This window comes from Xyrauchen texanus, chromosome 12, assembly GCF_025860055.1.
Source record: "Xyrauchen texanus isolate HMW12.3.18 chromosome 12, RBS_HiC_50CHRs, whole genome shotgun sequence".
Taxonomy (NCBI): Eukaryota; Metazoa; Chordata; class Actinopteri; order Cypriniformes; family Catostomidae; genus Xyrauchen; species Xyrauchen texanus.
This window is the reverse complement of record NC_068287.1, coordinates 25,387,505-25,402,720: the sequence shown is the minus strand read 5'-3', so window position 1 is coordinate 25,402,720 and position 15,216 is coordinate 25,387,505. Positions and strand designations below refer to the sequence as shown.

At 36.7% G+C, this 15,216-nt stretch overlaps 1 gene segment (V, D, J or C); it reads right to left on the bottom strand.

Annotated features, from left to right (window-relative positions):
* The window catches only part of LOC127652887 (Ig mu chain C region membrane-bound form-like), a 176,951-nt gene extending 162,112 nt beyond the window's left edge, over positions 1-14,839 (bottom strand). Inside the window, 4 exon segments of the C gene segment in view lie at positions 2,214-2,273; positions 7,501-7,565; positions 14,457-14,630; positions 14,714-14,839. Of these exon segments, the coding sequence occupies positions 2,214-2,273; positions 7,501-7,565; positions 14,457-14,630; positions 14,714-14,756 (342 nt within the window).
* Between the last annotated feature and the right edge of the window lie 377 nt (positions 14,840-15,216).

Below are 15,216 nucleotides of genomic sequence, written 5' to 3'. Positions count from 1 at the left end.
CACATTTAAGTAAAAATTCAATACCACCTAATTTCTTAAACATAGACGCTGAAACTGTAAACCAAAAACTATTAGAGTTGCATAAAAAGATTTTTGCCATTTCAATTTTAACAATCCATTCATTTGTTCAAAATCAATGATATTTAATCCACCTTTGTCATATGACTTAACTATATCAGTATTCTTGATAAAATGAGATTTATTCTTCCAAATAAAATTTTATAAAGCTCGATTAATTAATTTGGATACAGAGGAAGATGGAGCTAATGCAATTGCTGGAAAAATGACCATCGACAAAAACTCTGATTTGGACAATAAAACTCTGCCAAAAATAGAAATGTCTCTTTGTAAACAATTATTCAAAATTATTTTGGCCTTTTATAACTTATCTATAAAATTAACATTCATGCATCTCTCTGTATTTCTCGTAAGTGTAATACCTAAATATTTAATTGTATCCTTAACAGGGATGCCATTGATTGATGTAAGGTCACAGTGATGAATGGACATAAGCTCGCGTTTGGACATATTTATTGGAAGACCTGAAGCTTTAGAAAAAAATTCAACATAAAGACATAGAAAGAGAAATATGACCTGCGTCCTGTAAAAATAAAGTGGTATCATCTGCTAATTGACTAATTCCAAACTGACGACAAAGTTTCTTGTTGAAAACTGTTCTCACCGCGTCAATGAGAGGACGCCAGGGTGCACCTTTGACGTCATCATGAAGACTCTGCGTAAAATTGGACGCTTGAATGAGAACGGGGTTTTAAGTATTCAGAGCGCTTCTAACCTTCATTTGATTTGACAAACTTTTAGTCTGAATTTTGCCTCACTGAAGAAGAATTTAGTCTGAAGAATATCCATAATAACTCTATGATTACATTTGATTGAAATTTTAATAATTTTATTTTTTTATTTTGTCTGATTGTACAGTTAGTCTAAAATGCAATGTCAAAAGTAAGGTTCTCATCATAAGTCAGTCAAACCAATCATACAGGTTTTTGTTCAGGGCCATAGCCTCTTGTGTCACAGTGTCTCTCGAGCACAGTAATACACAGCAGTGTCATCAGTCCTTAAGCTGCCCATGTCCAGATATAACTGACTTTTACTGTTGTCTCTGGAGATAGTGAACCTTCCTTGAACAGCACTGGAATAAAACTTTCTATCACTATCGGACTCAATGATAGCAACAAAATCCAGGCCTTTTCCAGAAGCTTGTCTGATCCAAGCCATCCAGTAGCTACTAAAGTCAAGGCCAGAGGCAGTACAGGTCAGTTTATGAGATCCTCCAGGTTTAATGACAACGGATTCAGACTCAGTCAGCGTCTGACTCCAACAATCTGTAAAACATGAACAAGATCTGATGTGAATAAAAACAAAAACAGCATTTTTAAATTAGTTTGTGATCAAATAGCTTAACTCACATTGAAGTGTCAGGAATGTCACAACATAGCTCAAAATGGTGCTTGGCTCCATTCTTATACTATATTTGCTTTTTATTTTTATTAAAGAATAATCAGAACATATAACTGCCAGTGACATATAAATACTTCTTTAATGGGAGGAAACTTTGGGTTGATTTGCATAACCCACCCTCTTGTGAGGTTTGAGGTTAAATAGGGACCAGGGAGCAACTTGTTGTAGAAAACGTAAGGTCATTATGTGTGTTGATTCTTAAAACAAATTAACATCACCATACAGTAAGTGTTTTGAGCTTTTTTATCAGCTTTTTGCTGCACTCTACTGTTATACGATTTCTTTAAAGGTTATAATATGAGTGTATTCACTTGTGTGACCAACTGCTAGTTCAGTGCAGACCGATTTCTGTTTTGTTCTGCGCTGTCTGTTCTACACTATCAGTGTTCTGCAAGTAAACAAAACCATTCTCCATTGGATTGCACTGCACATGTTCAGTTTGGTAACAAGGTTTTATCCTACTTTTAAGTTTGCTTTTTTCCATGCATCTAAACAGGACTGGCTGTAATATGTCTCTCTTTCATATTGTTTCTGTGCCAGTGTTTACACTTCCTAAGGTTTCCAACCTCTTATATAACCTATAGGCTATGTGTTGCCTATTTTTTAATTTTTTTGTCTGAATGCTAAAATGGTGAGTTCATAATATAAAGGTTTTTTTTTTTCTTCTGTTACAGCTGACCGATTCTCAGAAATGTTTTTGTACATCACCACATGCACTTGCTTTACTTTGTCACTCTTGCACAGTAGTAAACAGCAGTATCTTCAATTTTAAGACTGTTCATCTGAAGGTACAGCTAATTATTTCTATTGTCTCTCGAGATGATAAATTGTCCCTTAACAGGTTCAGAATAATAGATATAGCTATTGCTACTGGACAATGTAGCAACACACTCTGGTCTTCCCCCAAAAGGCTGTATGATCCAAGCCATCCAGGAGCCACCAAAGTTAAAACCAGAAGCATTACAGGCAGTGGCACCACACCTCTCCTTCCTGTGTGTAACTTTATCCACGCCATGCATTCGTCTTTTACTCTCAAGGGTATAAATGTTCAGCATTTAAACATAATACATATGTTTTTGCTACGCACTGCACCCTTTTGTCTAACTGTGCCTCTCAGTAATAAACTGCCATGTCCTCAGTCTTTAGGCTTTTCACCTACAAATACACCATGTTTCTGCTGGTGTCTTTTTTAATGGAAAACTGGTCAAGTAGGGACTGAGCAAAACTAGTGCCAGTGCCATCGTTAATATGCCCAATCCACTCCAGTCCTCCCCCCGATTTCTGACGGATCCAGTGAAACCAGCTAAGGGGGAGTCCAGACACCATACAGGACAAAGTTACTGATTCTCCAGGTTTCTTCACCTCAGGGCCAGATGAGGTCATTGACTGACCATGTACATCGGGGATAAAATAGAAGTTTCAGAAAATGAATAAAATGTAATTGTTTGCATTAAGAAAGAAGGGATACAATTCAAGTGAACAGATTTAACTTTACATGAAACCAGTATCAAGAGGTTGAAATAACTCAGATTCATCTTCCTCTAAGATCTCTGCAATTCCATGCAAAAGAATGCTACAGTTGTGTGAGGAGACTTGAAATAAACAATTATTATACAGAAAACACACTGTATAGTACAGACTTCATTTGAATAAAGGTGGCTCTTGAATCTGCTGGCAAAGTGTTACCTCAGTTGGGTATGCAAATTATAGATAGCTAAACTACAGCTTTCTTAAAATATCAGTGTTAATCAGAGTTCTCCGTGTTACTCTTAATTAAAATAAAAATGTATTAATGAATTATGTGTCACTACATGGTAAACCTCTGCATCTGTGGGAAGAAATGGCTAAAGTGTAAAGTCAATCCAACATTTTATTTATTAGCTTGCAAGACTTATATAACAGACTTGATCCACAAAGCTTTAAAGGAATAGTTCACCCAAATATGTAAATTCTCATACATATTTCTTTATTCTGCTGAACACAAACGAAGATCTTTAGAAGAATATTTCAGCTCTGTATTTCTATGTCATACAAGTGAATGGTGACCAAATAGTTTAAGATCAAAAATGCACATAAAGGCAGCATAAAACTAATTCAGAAGACTCCAGTGGTTAAATCAATATCAGAAGCAATTTGATGGGTGTGGATGAGAGACAGATCAATATTTATGTCCTTTTTTAATGTAAATTATCCTCCCTGCCCTGTAGGTGGTGACATTCCAAAATCATGTGAAACATGAAGATAAACCCAGTCTAAATACAATATTCATTTTCATGTTATGGAAGGACCAGTATGGGAGCAATATCCCGTCAAAATTATGGCGGTCACGGATCCAAAAATAAAAAATAAGTGAATCAAAATAATAAGTGCAGATAAAAAATAATTAGCGCAGATAAAAAAATAACAAGCATGAATCAAAAATATATAAACACATTTAAAATATTTTGCCAAAAAACTGAAAAATTAAAGACATCAGAATTGCAAACAAAATCATGTTTTCCTTGGTTATATTACTTGTGCGCGCTGACAATTTTGCTCATATTTTCATTTTTTTGTACACTTACGTTGTATTATTTTTTGCTTTTGTTTCCAAGTTCTGCAGTTGTTTTTCCAAAACTTGTGAGTAGAGTTTCATGTAAATCAGGTTTTGCATCCCTATTGGTTCACTAGTTCTTGATGTACAGCACCTCCTCTAGCCAATCTTTCGAAGAACAGAGGTGACGTCACTCCAATGCAACTCCGACGGCTGCTGCTCAATATTATATTATTTGTGGTTGATAGATACACAGCTTGTGTCTGATTTGAGTATTTTCTGCCAGCTCTAGGAAGCAATGTGTTGTCTGAGTGGGCCATTATCATAGTCCGTTAACACATGTATCGAGTCAGCTGAATTTAGTTAGCAGAGTTTTAGATTAGGCTTATTTAAGACTTCCTTCTTTATAGGTTATTGGCTGCTGTTAGGGGTATAACAGTTATGACCCGGACCAGATATGGAGAAAGAAGACCAGGAGTCGAGAAGTATAATTAAAGAATCAAAAATTTACTGAAGTATAGTTTGCAGTGAAATTGGTAGAGCCAGCGGCAAAGTATCACGAGGAGATCGAAAAGCCAACTCGTACATTACACAAAATCTTACATCAATTATACCATTTGCAAGGAGTACATTCTATTATTTCACTCCTGATTGGCTAAAAGAACATAAAGTCACAACATATAGATTGCTATGCGGCCTATCAACATTAATCAGCGCAATTGTCGTCCTGGGGCCCGAGATTTACGTCTGAAGTGACCTCGCAGATGGTCGCGGGGCGTCTTCGAGTCGGCCTGGTGTGCCTTCCTGGGTTCAAAACCTGGGTAGAAGGTCAAACGCACACACAAAACACTGACGAACAACAGTTCTTCTCTGGGCACAGGAGAGCCAGAGCACACATTATCAGGTCATTTAAGCCAAAACAAGAGAGATAAAATATTTACTCCTAGGGCAGAGGAGAGGGTGGAGATGGCATTCTTCCCTAAAGAACTAATAATAGAAAATCACACTTCTACTATTCAGGTAGCATTACATAGGATTTTAAACCATATAATTAGTTATGGACAGGTAACGGTCAAACACAAAACATATCTAACACATATGTTTAACACTCTCCCTGCCCCCTCTCATCACAGCTAAGCTTATCCCCAAAACGACCTTCAGCCTACGTGCAGGGCAGAGAGAAAGGCTTCTGTAATGTGCATGAAATCAAAAAGTTAACTCTTAACACACATATGATTCAAAGTATATTTCAGTTATGCATAAGAAAATATAATTGATTATGTGATCATGCATATAGTTAATTCATCATTTTATTAAAGAAGTTAAGCAACAGAATATCGATATATATTGATATGAAAGGATATATATATATATATGTATTGATATAACTGAAGAGACAAGGGATTTTTGACCCTCACCCTTCACTGCACATCTAAAAAAAAAAACAAGGCTGGATTAGTGTGTTGTGAGTTCAGAACCCAACTTGATCTTCTTTTCCATGAAATAAAATCCATATCCTGACACTAAGGCTTACAATACTGATGAATAAAGAAATGCTTATATATAATTGGGCTTTTTTTTTTATTATATAAAAAATCTAAAAGGTGTGCATTATTGCTGACACCTACATGCACACTTTGGACATGGCTGTATGCCTGTAAGTCATTTGCTTCAAATGTTATTGAAGTTGTATACTCTATGTTTTGGAAATGTTTGTAAATGTTTTAGATATGTATACTCTAATGTCACCTGTATCTTTAGAGATGGTCCCTAAATTTGTGACTATTTATGAATAAAGAACATCAAATGTCAAGCCAACTTTATTGCATTATTTATTGACATGGGGACACATGGTCACTTGTTTCTGATGTCGCTGCAGTATCGTGGAAAAAGAAACTACATGTAGCTGTGCCAATGGTGCCAACGTAGGATCGGTACATAACGGCACATTCAGCAACATGGAAAATTCAGATCAAGTTGGGTTCTGAACTTGCGACTACATTGTTACACATAGTAAAAACATGTAAAAACATCCAGCCTTGTTTTTTTTACCTACAAACCAATAACCTACAAACAAAGAAGTCTTAAATAATGCCTAAACTAAAGACTCTTCTAAATTCTAAAGTCTCGATATATGTGTTAACGGACTATGATAATAGCCTACTTGGACAACACATTGCTTCCTAGAGCTGGCAGAAAATACTCAAAACAGACACAAGCAGTGTATCTATCAACCAAAAATAAAATAATATTGTGCAGTAGCTGTTGGTGTTGCATTGGAATGACATCACCTCCCCTCTTCGAATGATTGGCTAGAGGAGGAGCTGTCGATCAAGGACTAGTGGACCAATAAGAATGCAAAACACCCCCTGATTTACATGAAACTCTACTCACAAGTTTTAGAAAACCAAGCACAGAACTTGGAAACAAAAGCAAAGAAAAATACAACGTAAGCATACAAAAACAGTAATATAACCAAGGAAAAGAGGATTTTGTTTGCAATTCTGATGACTTTGCTTTGATTTTTCTGTTGTTGTTTTTTTGCAGCATATTTTAAATGTGTTTATATATTTTTGATTCATGCTTGTTATTTTTTGATCTGCGCTTTTTATTTATTTTTGCACATGTTACTTTTTATCTGCACTTATTATTTAAAGAATCAGTTATTTTCGCTTATTATTTTTGGATTCGTGACTGCAATATTTTTGACAGGATTTTGTTCCCATAGACCTGATGCAACCCAGTTACAAAATACTTTTGTGGATAAGGAGATAAACAGTGGGGGCTTTTAAAGGGGGAAATAAACCTCATCTAACCTCTGTATTCATGCATGCCTTTTATCATTGTTTATTTATTATTATTTACCTACTCAGGGAGTCGATAGCTAATCCAATTACTTGGATTAACTGGATTTTCTTAACATTTTTAAAGCTATATTTTGAGTCTTAATGCAGTTTTTTTTTTTTATTAAACCCATTAGAAGTTCTTAAAATGTAGAAATTCTGCGGTGTAATAAAGGTTCCTTTAAACATGATTTGAGAAAAAAATATTTTAATGTGAACAGAGAAGTGATCACAGGTGTTAATGAATGATGTATGCCTTCTTGTGTTACAGTTGACCCATCAAAAGTCAAGTTTTTGACTTGAAAGTCTATGGGGAAAAATATTATTATTATTTATTGTTATTATTATTATTTTCAATTTGACTGAAATTTCTAGGATATGTTTTCTTGAATTTCAAGGTTGGGTTTAAGTAAGTCTATTAACACTGCAGTTTAGCTGTAGTATTAAAAATAATATTTTTTGATTTGTATTTATTATTTTATCAATTATTTGAATTAAGCATTGAAATGACAATTGAGCTGGCAGTGTACAGTTTCTGCAATGGAGATTAAATTTATGTACTGCTCAGCAGCCTTTTGTGTTTCTTCGAGCACAGTAATAAACAGCAGTGTCCTCAGTCTGCAGATTTGTCATGTGCAGATACACCTGCATTTTATTGTTGTCTCTGGAAATGGTGAACCGTCCCTCAATGTTTTTAGAGTAATATTTGTCTCTACCACTTGGAGCAGAAATATGTGAAAGCCACTCGAGCCCTTTCCCTTCAGACTGTCTTATCCATGAAATATCTGCATTTCCCACATCAATCCCAGAAAAGGTACAGCTCAGTTTATGGCTGTTCACAGGTTTGATGACAACTGGCTCAGACTCAGTCAGTGTTTGACCTTTGCAGTCTTTAAAGAAAGAAAAAAACGTTTTTTAGTTTTGTTTTTTACATATTTCATTTTGGGAAACACATATTGAGAATTCAACCTAGTCAAAGTGGGAATCCACGTACAGCAGTCTATGCAATTCAAGAGGTGAAAATTAAAATGAATTAAAGTACATTTTTGAGCATAATAAAATAATAAAATAAATCTCACTTACTGCCAATAGAGACCATGCTTATTAAACAACTGATAATTATGATGACCATTGTTGCAAAAATTCTGGTTAAAGACTTCACTGACAAAACATTGAAAAAGAGTTAAATATGTAGAGTTTACAAGGGATAATGCAAATCTGAATTTGCATAGCCTACGCCCTGAGGAAGTTTTCTACCCCAACATGTGACACATGTTAACTCATTGCTCAGAATGGTCATGATTATGGATTGCAGATCCAAACTACAGTAGAAGGTCTTATCTTAGAATATTTATCATGATGATCCTATTATCAGTTCTAATGTCATAGACATAATGATAGTTGTAAAATACTGTATTAGCCTAATAAGTGTTGTTTTTTTATTTTTATTAATTAATATGTTCACAGTTGTAAAGCTGCTTCATCAGATATAGTCACAGTGTCTGTTTAGCACAGAAATAAACAGCAGTGTCATCTTCTCTCAGACTCTTGGCTTCAAGATACTGTGTACTTTCAGACCTGTCCTCACTCGTAGTGAAGTGATTTTTCATGGAGTCTGCATAAGTAAGATGACCTGAGCTAGTACTATTGCCAGAGTCAACTCTCCCAATCCACTCCAGAGTTCTCTCTGGCTTCTGCCTTATCCAGTGCATGTAGGATCTTATTTTACAGGAGATATTCATTATTTCCTAAAGTCTCTTTATAACAGCAGGTGACTGATCTAATCATATTTAATCACCACTGATACATATGGAAAAAGACAAAAATGACATCAATCTAGATCTTCTGTCAATGTAGTAAAAAAACAAAACAACCATAAAGGTGAATTGCCAAAGGTCCCTTCATGAGTTCGCCTGCTCATATAATCTTTGAGTGATAAAGGGTAAACACATGTGGCTTACTGTCTGCAAATGAGGTGCTCGAAGAAGACTGTAGCTTGAGTTAGGCAAGCAGCGGTTTGTATACTCTGCAACCTGCAGGTTGATTGGCAGATTAGATGAGAAAGCTCCTCCTGAACTTTAGTTTAAGAACTCCATTTCACCCAAATGTTAAAATGTTTGCCATTGTTCAAACTTTTAAATACTGAATCTTAAATATTATTTGACATGTGAAGTGAACAGTGAGTTTAATTTCTGTTATATACAATTACCAATTTACTGTAATTTGTATATGTTTTGCAGCATTTGAGGAGGAGTTATTGCTCATTTAACAATGGAGATGATTCCCAGATTCGTTTATTATGAACGTCAATTAAGCCACATTTTCTTCTCTGCCAAAAGTGACTTAAAGCATTTAATTGTATCAATCAACATTTGATTCCTTGCCAGAATTTATTTGACCATTAAATGAGTGTTTGAGATAAGTCATGATAATAGTTAAAATACCAGAAAAAGACAAATGCCGAATTTGGAATGGCATACTTCCATACTACTACTACTATTAATAATTCTGCCATTGACTGATATGACAGACGCAGTAGTAGAGTAGTATTATGCCATTCCAAACTCATAAATATTATAAGTTAGAGTATGGAAAACAAAGAACTTCAGAAGTAATCAACAAAAGAATTCTCTTACAAAGTTAGCATCTCTGTCTCAAGAATCACACCACACTGAATCCAAATAGCTTCATAGTTGTCCTTCTACATCTCCCCCTTCCCTTTCTTTCTCCATCCTGTCCTTTGTCAGCTAAAAATCACTTCAAGCTCACCTAATGCTTGTATTAAAAAGAACTTGAATTGTATTTACACAGCAAGTGTAAATATTCACGTTTGATATAATTTAAAAGGTCTCAGTGTGACTGGTACTATACCAAAGCAGTAAACTTTGCCATGACAAAGATTTTTTTTTTTTTTTTGAGAAATTATGTTTCTGCTGTGGAATGTCTCCAAGGGCTCCGCAATGTAAATTACTTTAAGGGTGTTACCTCCTGTGTCACTGAATCAATTCATTCCCAAATTCCTTTTGTTTACTGTAACACTGTTGAAGGATGGGCAAGGAGGAGGCGAGAACCGGCTTGTCAACATAAATTATATTTTAATGAGAAACTCAAAAACACAAACAAACACACATGACAGACATGTCCGTAATTCTCTCTCTCTCCAACAATCGTCACCGCCGCCTTTATCCTCGCGCGCCTCATCAGGCTGATTGGGGACCGGGCGCTGATATTCCGACCGGCCCCGCCCCTCCGCTCCACACTCCTCCCGGCGTTATCTCAGGCCGGGTGCCACCGGCATGACGTACACCCCCCATCCCTGGGGCGGGTGTATCTTACGTCCCGCGTGGTCATCCCCGCCTTCCTCGCCCTGGGAGGAGACAGGAGGGAAGACAACAACAACAACAACAACAAAAAAAAACAAAATAGGCGAGGGAAAAGGCCAACACGGTGCGACAGGGAGAGAGAGAGAGAGAGAGAAAAAGCTCACTCACCGGTTCTCTGATGTACCGTCGCGTGGTCCTCGAACACTCCTCCACACTCAGGCGGACGACAGCCGCTCCAACACCGGGCGAACCGGAGTGAAACCGCCAACCCCAGCGGGTAGAACGCGCCTCGCTTTCTGGCGGCAAATGGGGACACTCCTCCGCCCCTGGCAGCGGCTCTACCGCTCCGGGCGGTCGGAGAGTTTCTTCCTCCTCCCTCGCGGACGGCGGTCTTCCCTCGACCCCTCCGCGTCTCTGGGGACGGCAGGGCACTCCTCCGCCCCGGCAGCGGCTCCTCGCTCCAGGCGGTCGGGGTATCCAGTCCCCACTTGCCCCGCGGACGATGGCCGTACCCCGCATCCGGGCGGTCGGGCTACTCCGTCCCCCGGCAGATGGCAGCGGCGCTCCCCTGGGTGGACGGCAGTGTCGAGGGCTCTGCGACGGGCATCCCTCCTCCGTCCCGGGTTTCGGCACCAATGTAACACAGTTGAAGGATGGGCAAGGAGGAGGCGAGAACCGGCTTGTCAACATAAATTATATTTTAATGAGAAACTCAAAAACACAAACAAACACACATGACAGACATGTCCGTAATTCTCTCTCTCTCCAACAATCGTCACCGGCCGCCTTTATCCCTCGCGCGCCTCATCAGGCTGATTGGGGACCGGGCGCGCGATATTCCGACCGGCCCCGCCCCCCTCCGCTCCACATTTACCTTTTGGTTTGATGCAGGCTACTGTGGTCTGGGTATATAAGGGAATTTATCACATTGGTCAGATGGATCCTGTAACCATATTCAACCACACGGTGTTTGTGTGTGTTAAACCCACAACATCATGTTTTTATTATAATAGTCAGGTATGCATCTCTTACTCTTAAGATTAATCTTTAAGCATTGGATGTTTTGTATTAGTGATTTCTGAATGTATCGAATGATGTAATTGGCATGATACTTATTCACCTGTCTAATAAATCATTATTTTGATTATTCTGGATTTTCATAAATTCATTATTACCCATAAATGAAGCGCATATGATGCTGCACACACAGTACATAGGCCAGGATATGATTATTACTGCATGCCATGAATGTGAACAAATCCTTAGGTACCATCAGTTACTGACTTATTCCACATAAACAAGTTGTATGTATGTGACTAATGAACTATTATTATGAGCAAGCCTAATTTAATTATATTATTGGTGAGACTATAACATTATAAAACAAATTTGGGAGAGAATGGTGCTAGCAATGCTGAGATCATGTGTTCTATTCACAGGGACACACACACACACACACACACACACACACACACACACACACACACACACACACACACACACACATATACACACACACACATACACACACACAAACTGTTAAAATGTATACCTCGAATGCACTTTGGATAAAAGTGTCAGCCAAATGTGTAAATGTCAAACAAAAATCAATCAGCCACAATTCAGAACACACACAGACAGGAAGGGCTGAGACTATAACACACCCTCAATGCACAACACACACACACACACACACACACACACACACACACACACACACACACACACACACACACACACACACACAATAAAATAAAATAAATGGGTGACACTAAACCTGTTTTAGTCTAAAAGGTTTTTTTTATATAAAAAGTATCAGCCACATTGCAGAACAGAAATGAAGGATTAAGACTATAACACATCACTAATGCAGAACACACATGCGTGCACATTTTTAATTTTTTCAGGCCATTTCACTGGTGTGATGGCGCTATCCAACAGGATGGTGAAGTTCTGCGTGTGTTCATCTTTTCTGGCACGAGTTGGTTTTACATCTTAAAGTATTTGATTTAGTTCAGACCGAATCTGACACCATTCATAGTTCAATCTGAATCCAATTAATTGACCTCAAATTTGAATCAACTTTCAATCTAATTCTGATCATCATATTAGATATAATTATAATTTGGTGTTTTTGATAACTAGGTGTCGATGTCGGCCGGAATAGCCTACGTATATTTTTTTATGGTCACGAGGTTGCCAGTTCGATATTAAGTCAGTGGTTGGAGGGTTTGCTAATATAAATAAATCAAGCTATCTCATAATCAAATGATAATTGTTACGTACATACAACTTGCTGAACGATAAGTCAGACGTCGGTACCTGAGAATTTGTTCGCATTCATGGCCCGCAATAATTATCCTGGTTATACACTTGTGGTAACATCATTAATTACTGGTAATAATGAGTTCAAGAGAATCCTGAGTAATCAAAATTAAAAATGTATTAGTCAAGTAAAGAGGTTATGTATTATGCCAATTAAATAATTCATCAATTCAGAAATAATCAACACAAAGCATCCAATAATCAAAGATTAATCTTAAGGATAAAAGATGCATACCTGAATTTTAGAAGACATGGTGTTTGTGTGTTTATAACACAATCTAACAGAATCCCCTTGATCAATGTGCTAAGGTGCCTTACAGTAAATACCTAGATAAGAGTAAACATTAAAACCAAATGGTAAACAATAAGAATGTAGTAACTCACCCAAAACCTTTAAATCATGCTCCAAAACCTAATTATTGTGTTAGCAATTTGGCCAATTAATTAAAACAAAAATAACCTTTTTTTTTTTTTTTTTTTTGTGAGCCATAATGGTAAAATTGTTTAGATGTTTTTTGCAAGGCAGTCAACCCTGGAAATGATTTTTATACATACTGTCATACAAGTCAATACTGTACAGTAGTACACAGAAGGGTGTGGACAAAAGGATATGCACATTTGTATGTATACAGTACATTTATTTTTGTAGCAATGTGTTACATGTAAACAGAAAATTCTTATTTGCATGTCCATTTTTACACATTGCTTACATGTAAAGTCATATATAGTAAACAGAAAATTGCCACAAAATGGCATCCATACAAAACAATAAATAAATAAATAAATAAAACCTTGCAACAATGAAAAAACATTCCAAGTCATAGATATTTATGGAATATACATTTATGTCTGACAGATTTTGATAATGAAATGGAGCATTTTGCATGTGATGGCTCACTTGATGAAAGAATGTTTAGAAATTGTGAAGAGTATGACAATATCACTGAGAATCAACTCATCAGTTTTGATTAGCAATCCATGTGCATTTAGTTATTGTGCAAATTGTAGACATTGTTCTTACTCTTTTGCACACACATGACAAAACGTGTGCAAATGTGATTAAATTAATAAGAAATTAATATCTGTTGTAAACAAGAAACACATTTTTGAGATTTGAACTTAATGTTTCTAAAAAAATTATTCTCATTCGAGAATTGAGCCACAGCGTTTGAAAAAAAACTAGAATGATTGTCAACAGGTTTTCAAGATCCCTTCTTGCGTTCAAAGCAAACATAAAGATAAAACCCAGCATAGGTACAATATTCATTTCCATGTTTGAAAATAATTCAATAGAAACTCAGTAATAATTATCAATAAAGTGTATTAACTGGATTTTCTAAATAACCTATTTTAAAGCTACATTTGGAGTCAATCCAAATCCATAAGTTTGCATTTTTTCCAAATCAAGATCAATTCACTATTTTGCACTCATTTTCTTTAAAACATATATTTTTAAAGGAGACATACAGTGTATCAAAGTCTTCCTATTACAGATGGGTTTTTTCTTTATAAAAGCAGGGTAGAAAATCTATGATCTAATGTGATTTTAGAATACTAGAGTACAGTACAGCAGGTTTTGTGTTTTGGGTGGAAAAGTTTTAAGGGACTCATGGATCACATCTTACAGGGTTTGAACCCAAGTCCTTTAGATTTCCAGCTCAAACCTTGGGAAGTTCCTTGTGAGGAAATTTTTAAGTTATTCAAACAACATAAAAAAGGAAGACTTTTTTCCCCTTTTGGGGACGTTTGCTGTTCATTTCCTCTGAGGCCCTCATAAATATCTTGCATGAACAGTTATTGTGCAAACTTGTAGTCTTTTGTCTAACTGTGAGTCTCTTGCACAGTAATAAACAGCCGTGTCTTCCGTTTTCAAGCTTTTCACCTCTAAATACAGCTTGTTTGTGTCTTTGGTGATGGAGAACTGTCCTTGTAGAGACTGTGCAAAAGTAGTGCCAGTGCCAGCGTCAATGAACCCAATCCACTCTAGTCCTCTCCCTGGTTTCTGACGGATCCAGTGCATCCAGTAGCTGCTCATTGAGAATTCAGACACAGTGCAGGACAAAGTGACTGATTCTCCAGGTTTTTTCACTACAGAATTAGAGGACGTCAATGACTGACCGCTGATACCTGAAAAATATGGAAAATGAATGTCACATGATTTAGAACAATAAGATGACAGTAATATTCCAGAACAAAGGGGAGTTTCTCACATGAAATAATCATCAGTAGAACGCCATACTGTAGCATTTCCATGGCCACTACAAAACTGAAAAATGAATAAAATAAGAAGCTGAACAGTAATACAGTACATTTACAATTGTACACTGCAGCTGGGAACAAACACTCAATGAAGATTCCGTTTATAGCACTGTGTTTTAGGAATTTGAGTGACACTGTCCCACCCTACAAAATCATTTGCATAGAGGTATGCAAACACATATCCTATAGTTGGAGTAAAATTAACATATACAGTTGAATTTGTTTTCTGTCATTACTAATTATGGTAAGGTGGTCTTTTAACTCTGCTTTGGCCTCTGTGACTGACATTTCTGAAAAAGATTTGGCCTAAACTTTTCAGATGCTCAAAGAGGAAAATAACGGTAGCCACTGGCTCAGGTTTTGGGATATCTTAAACAGTAAAATTATAACTGAAATCGAATAACTCAGTGAAAATATGCACTCAGAATGCCGATTCTGGTATGATAATATCATA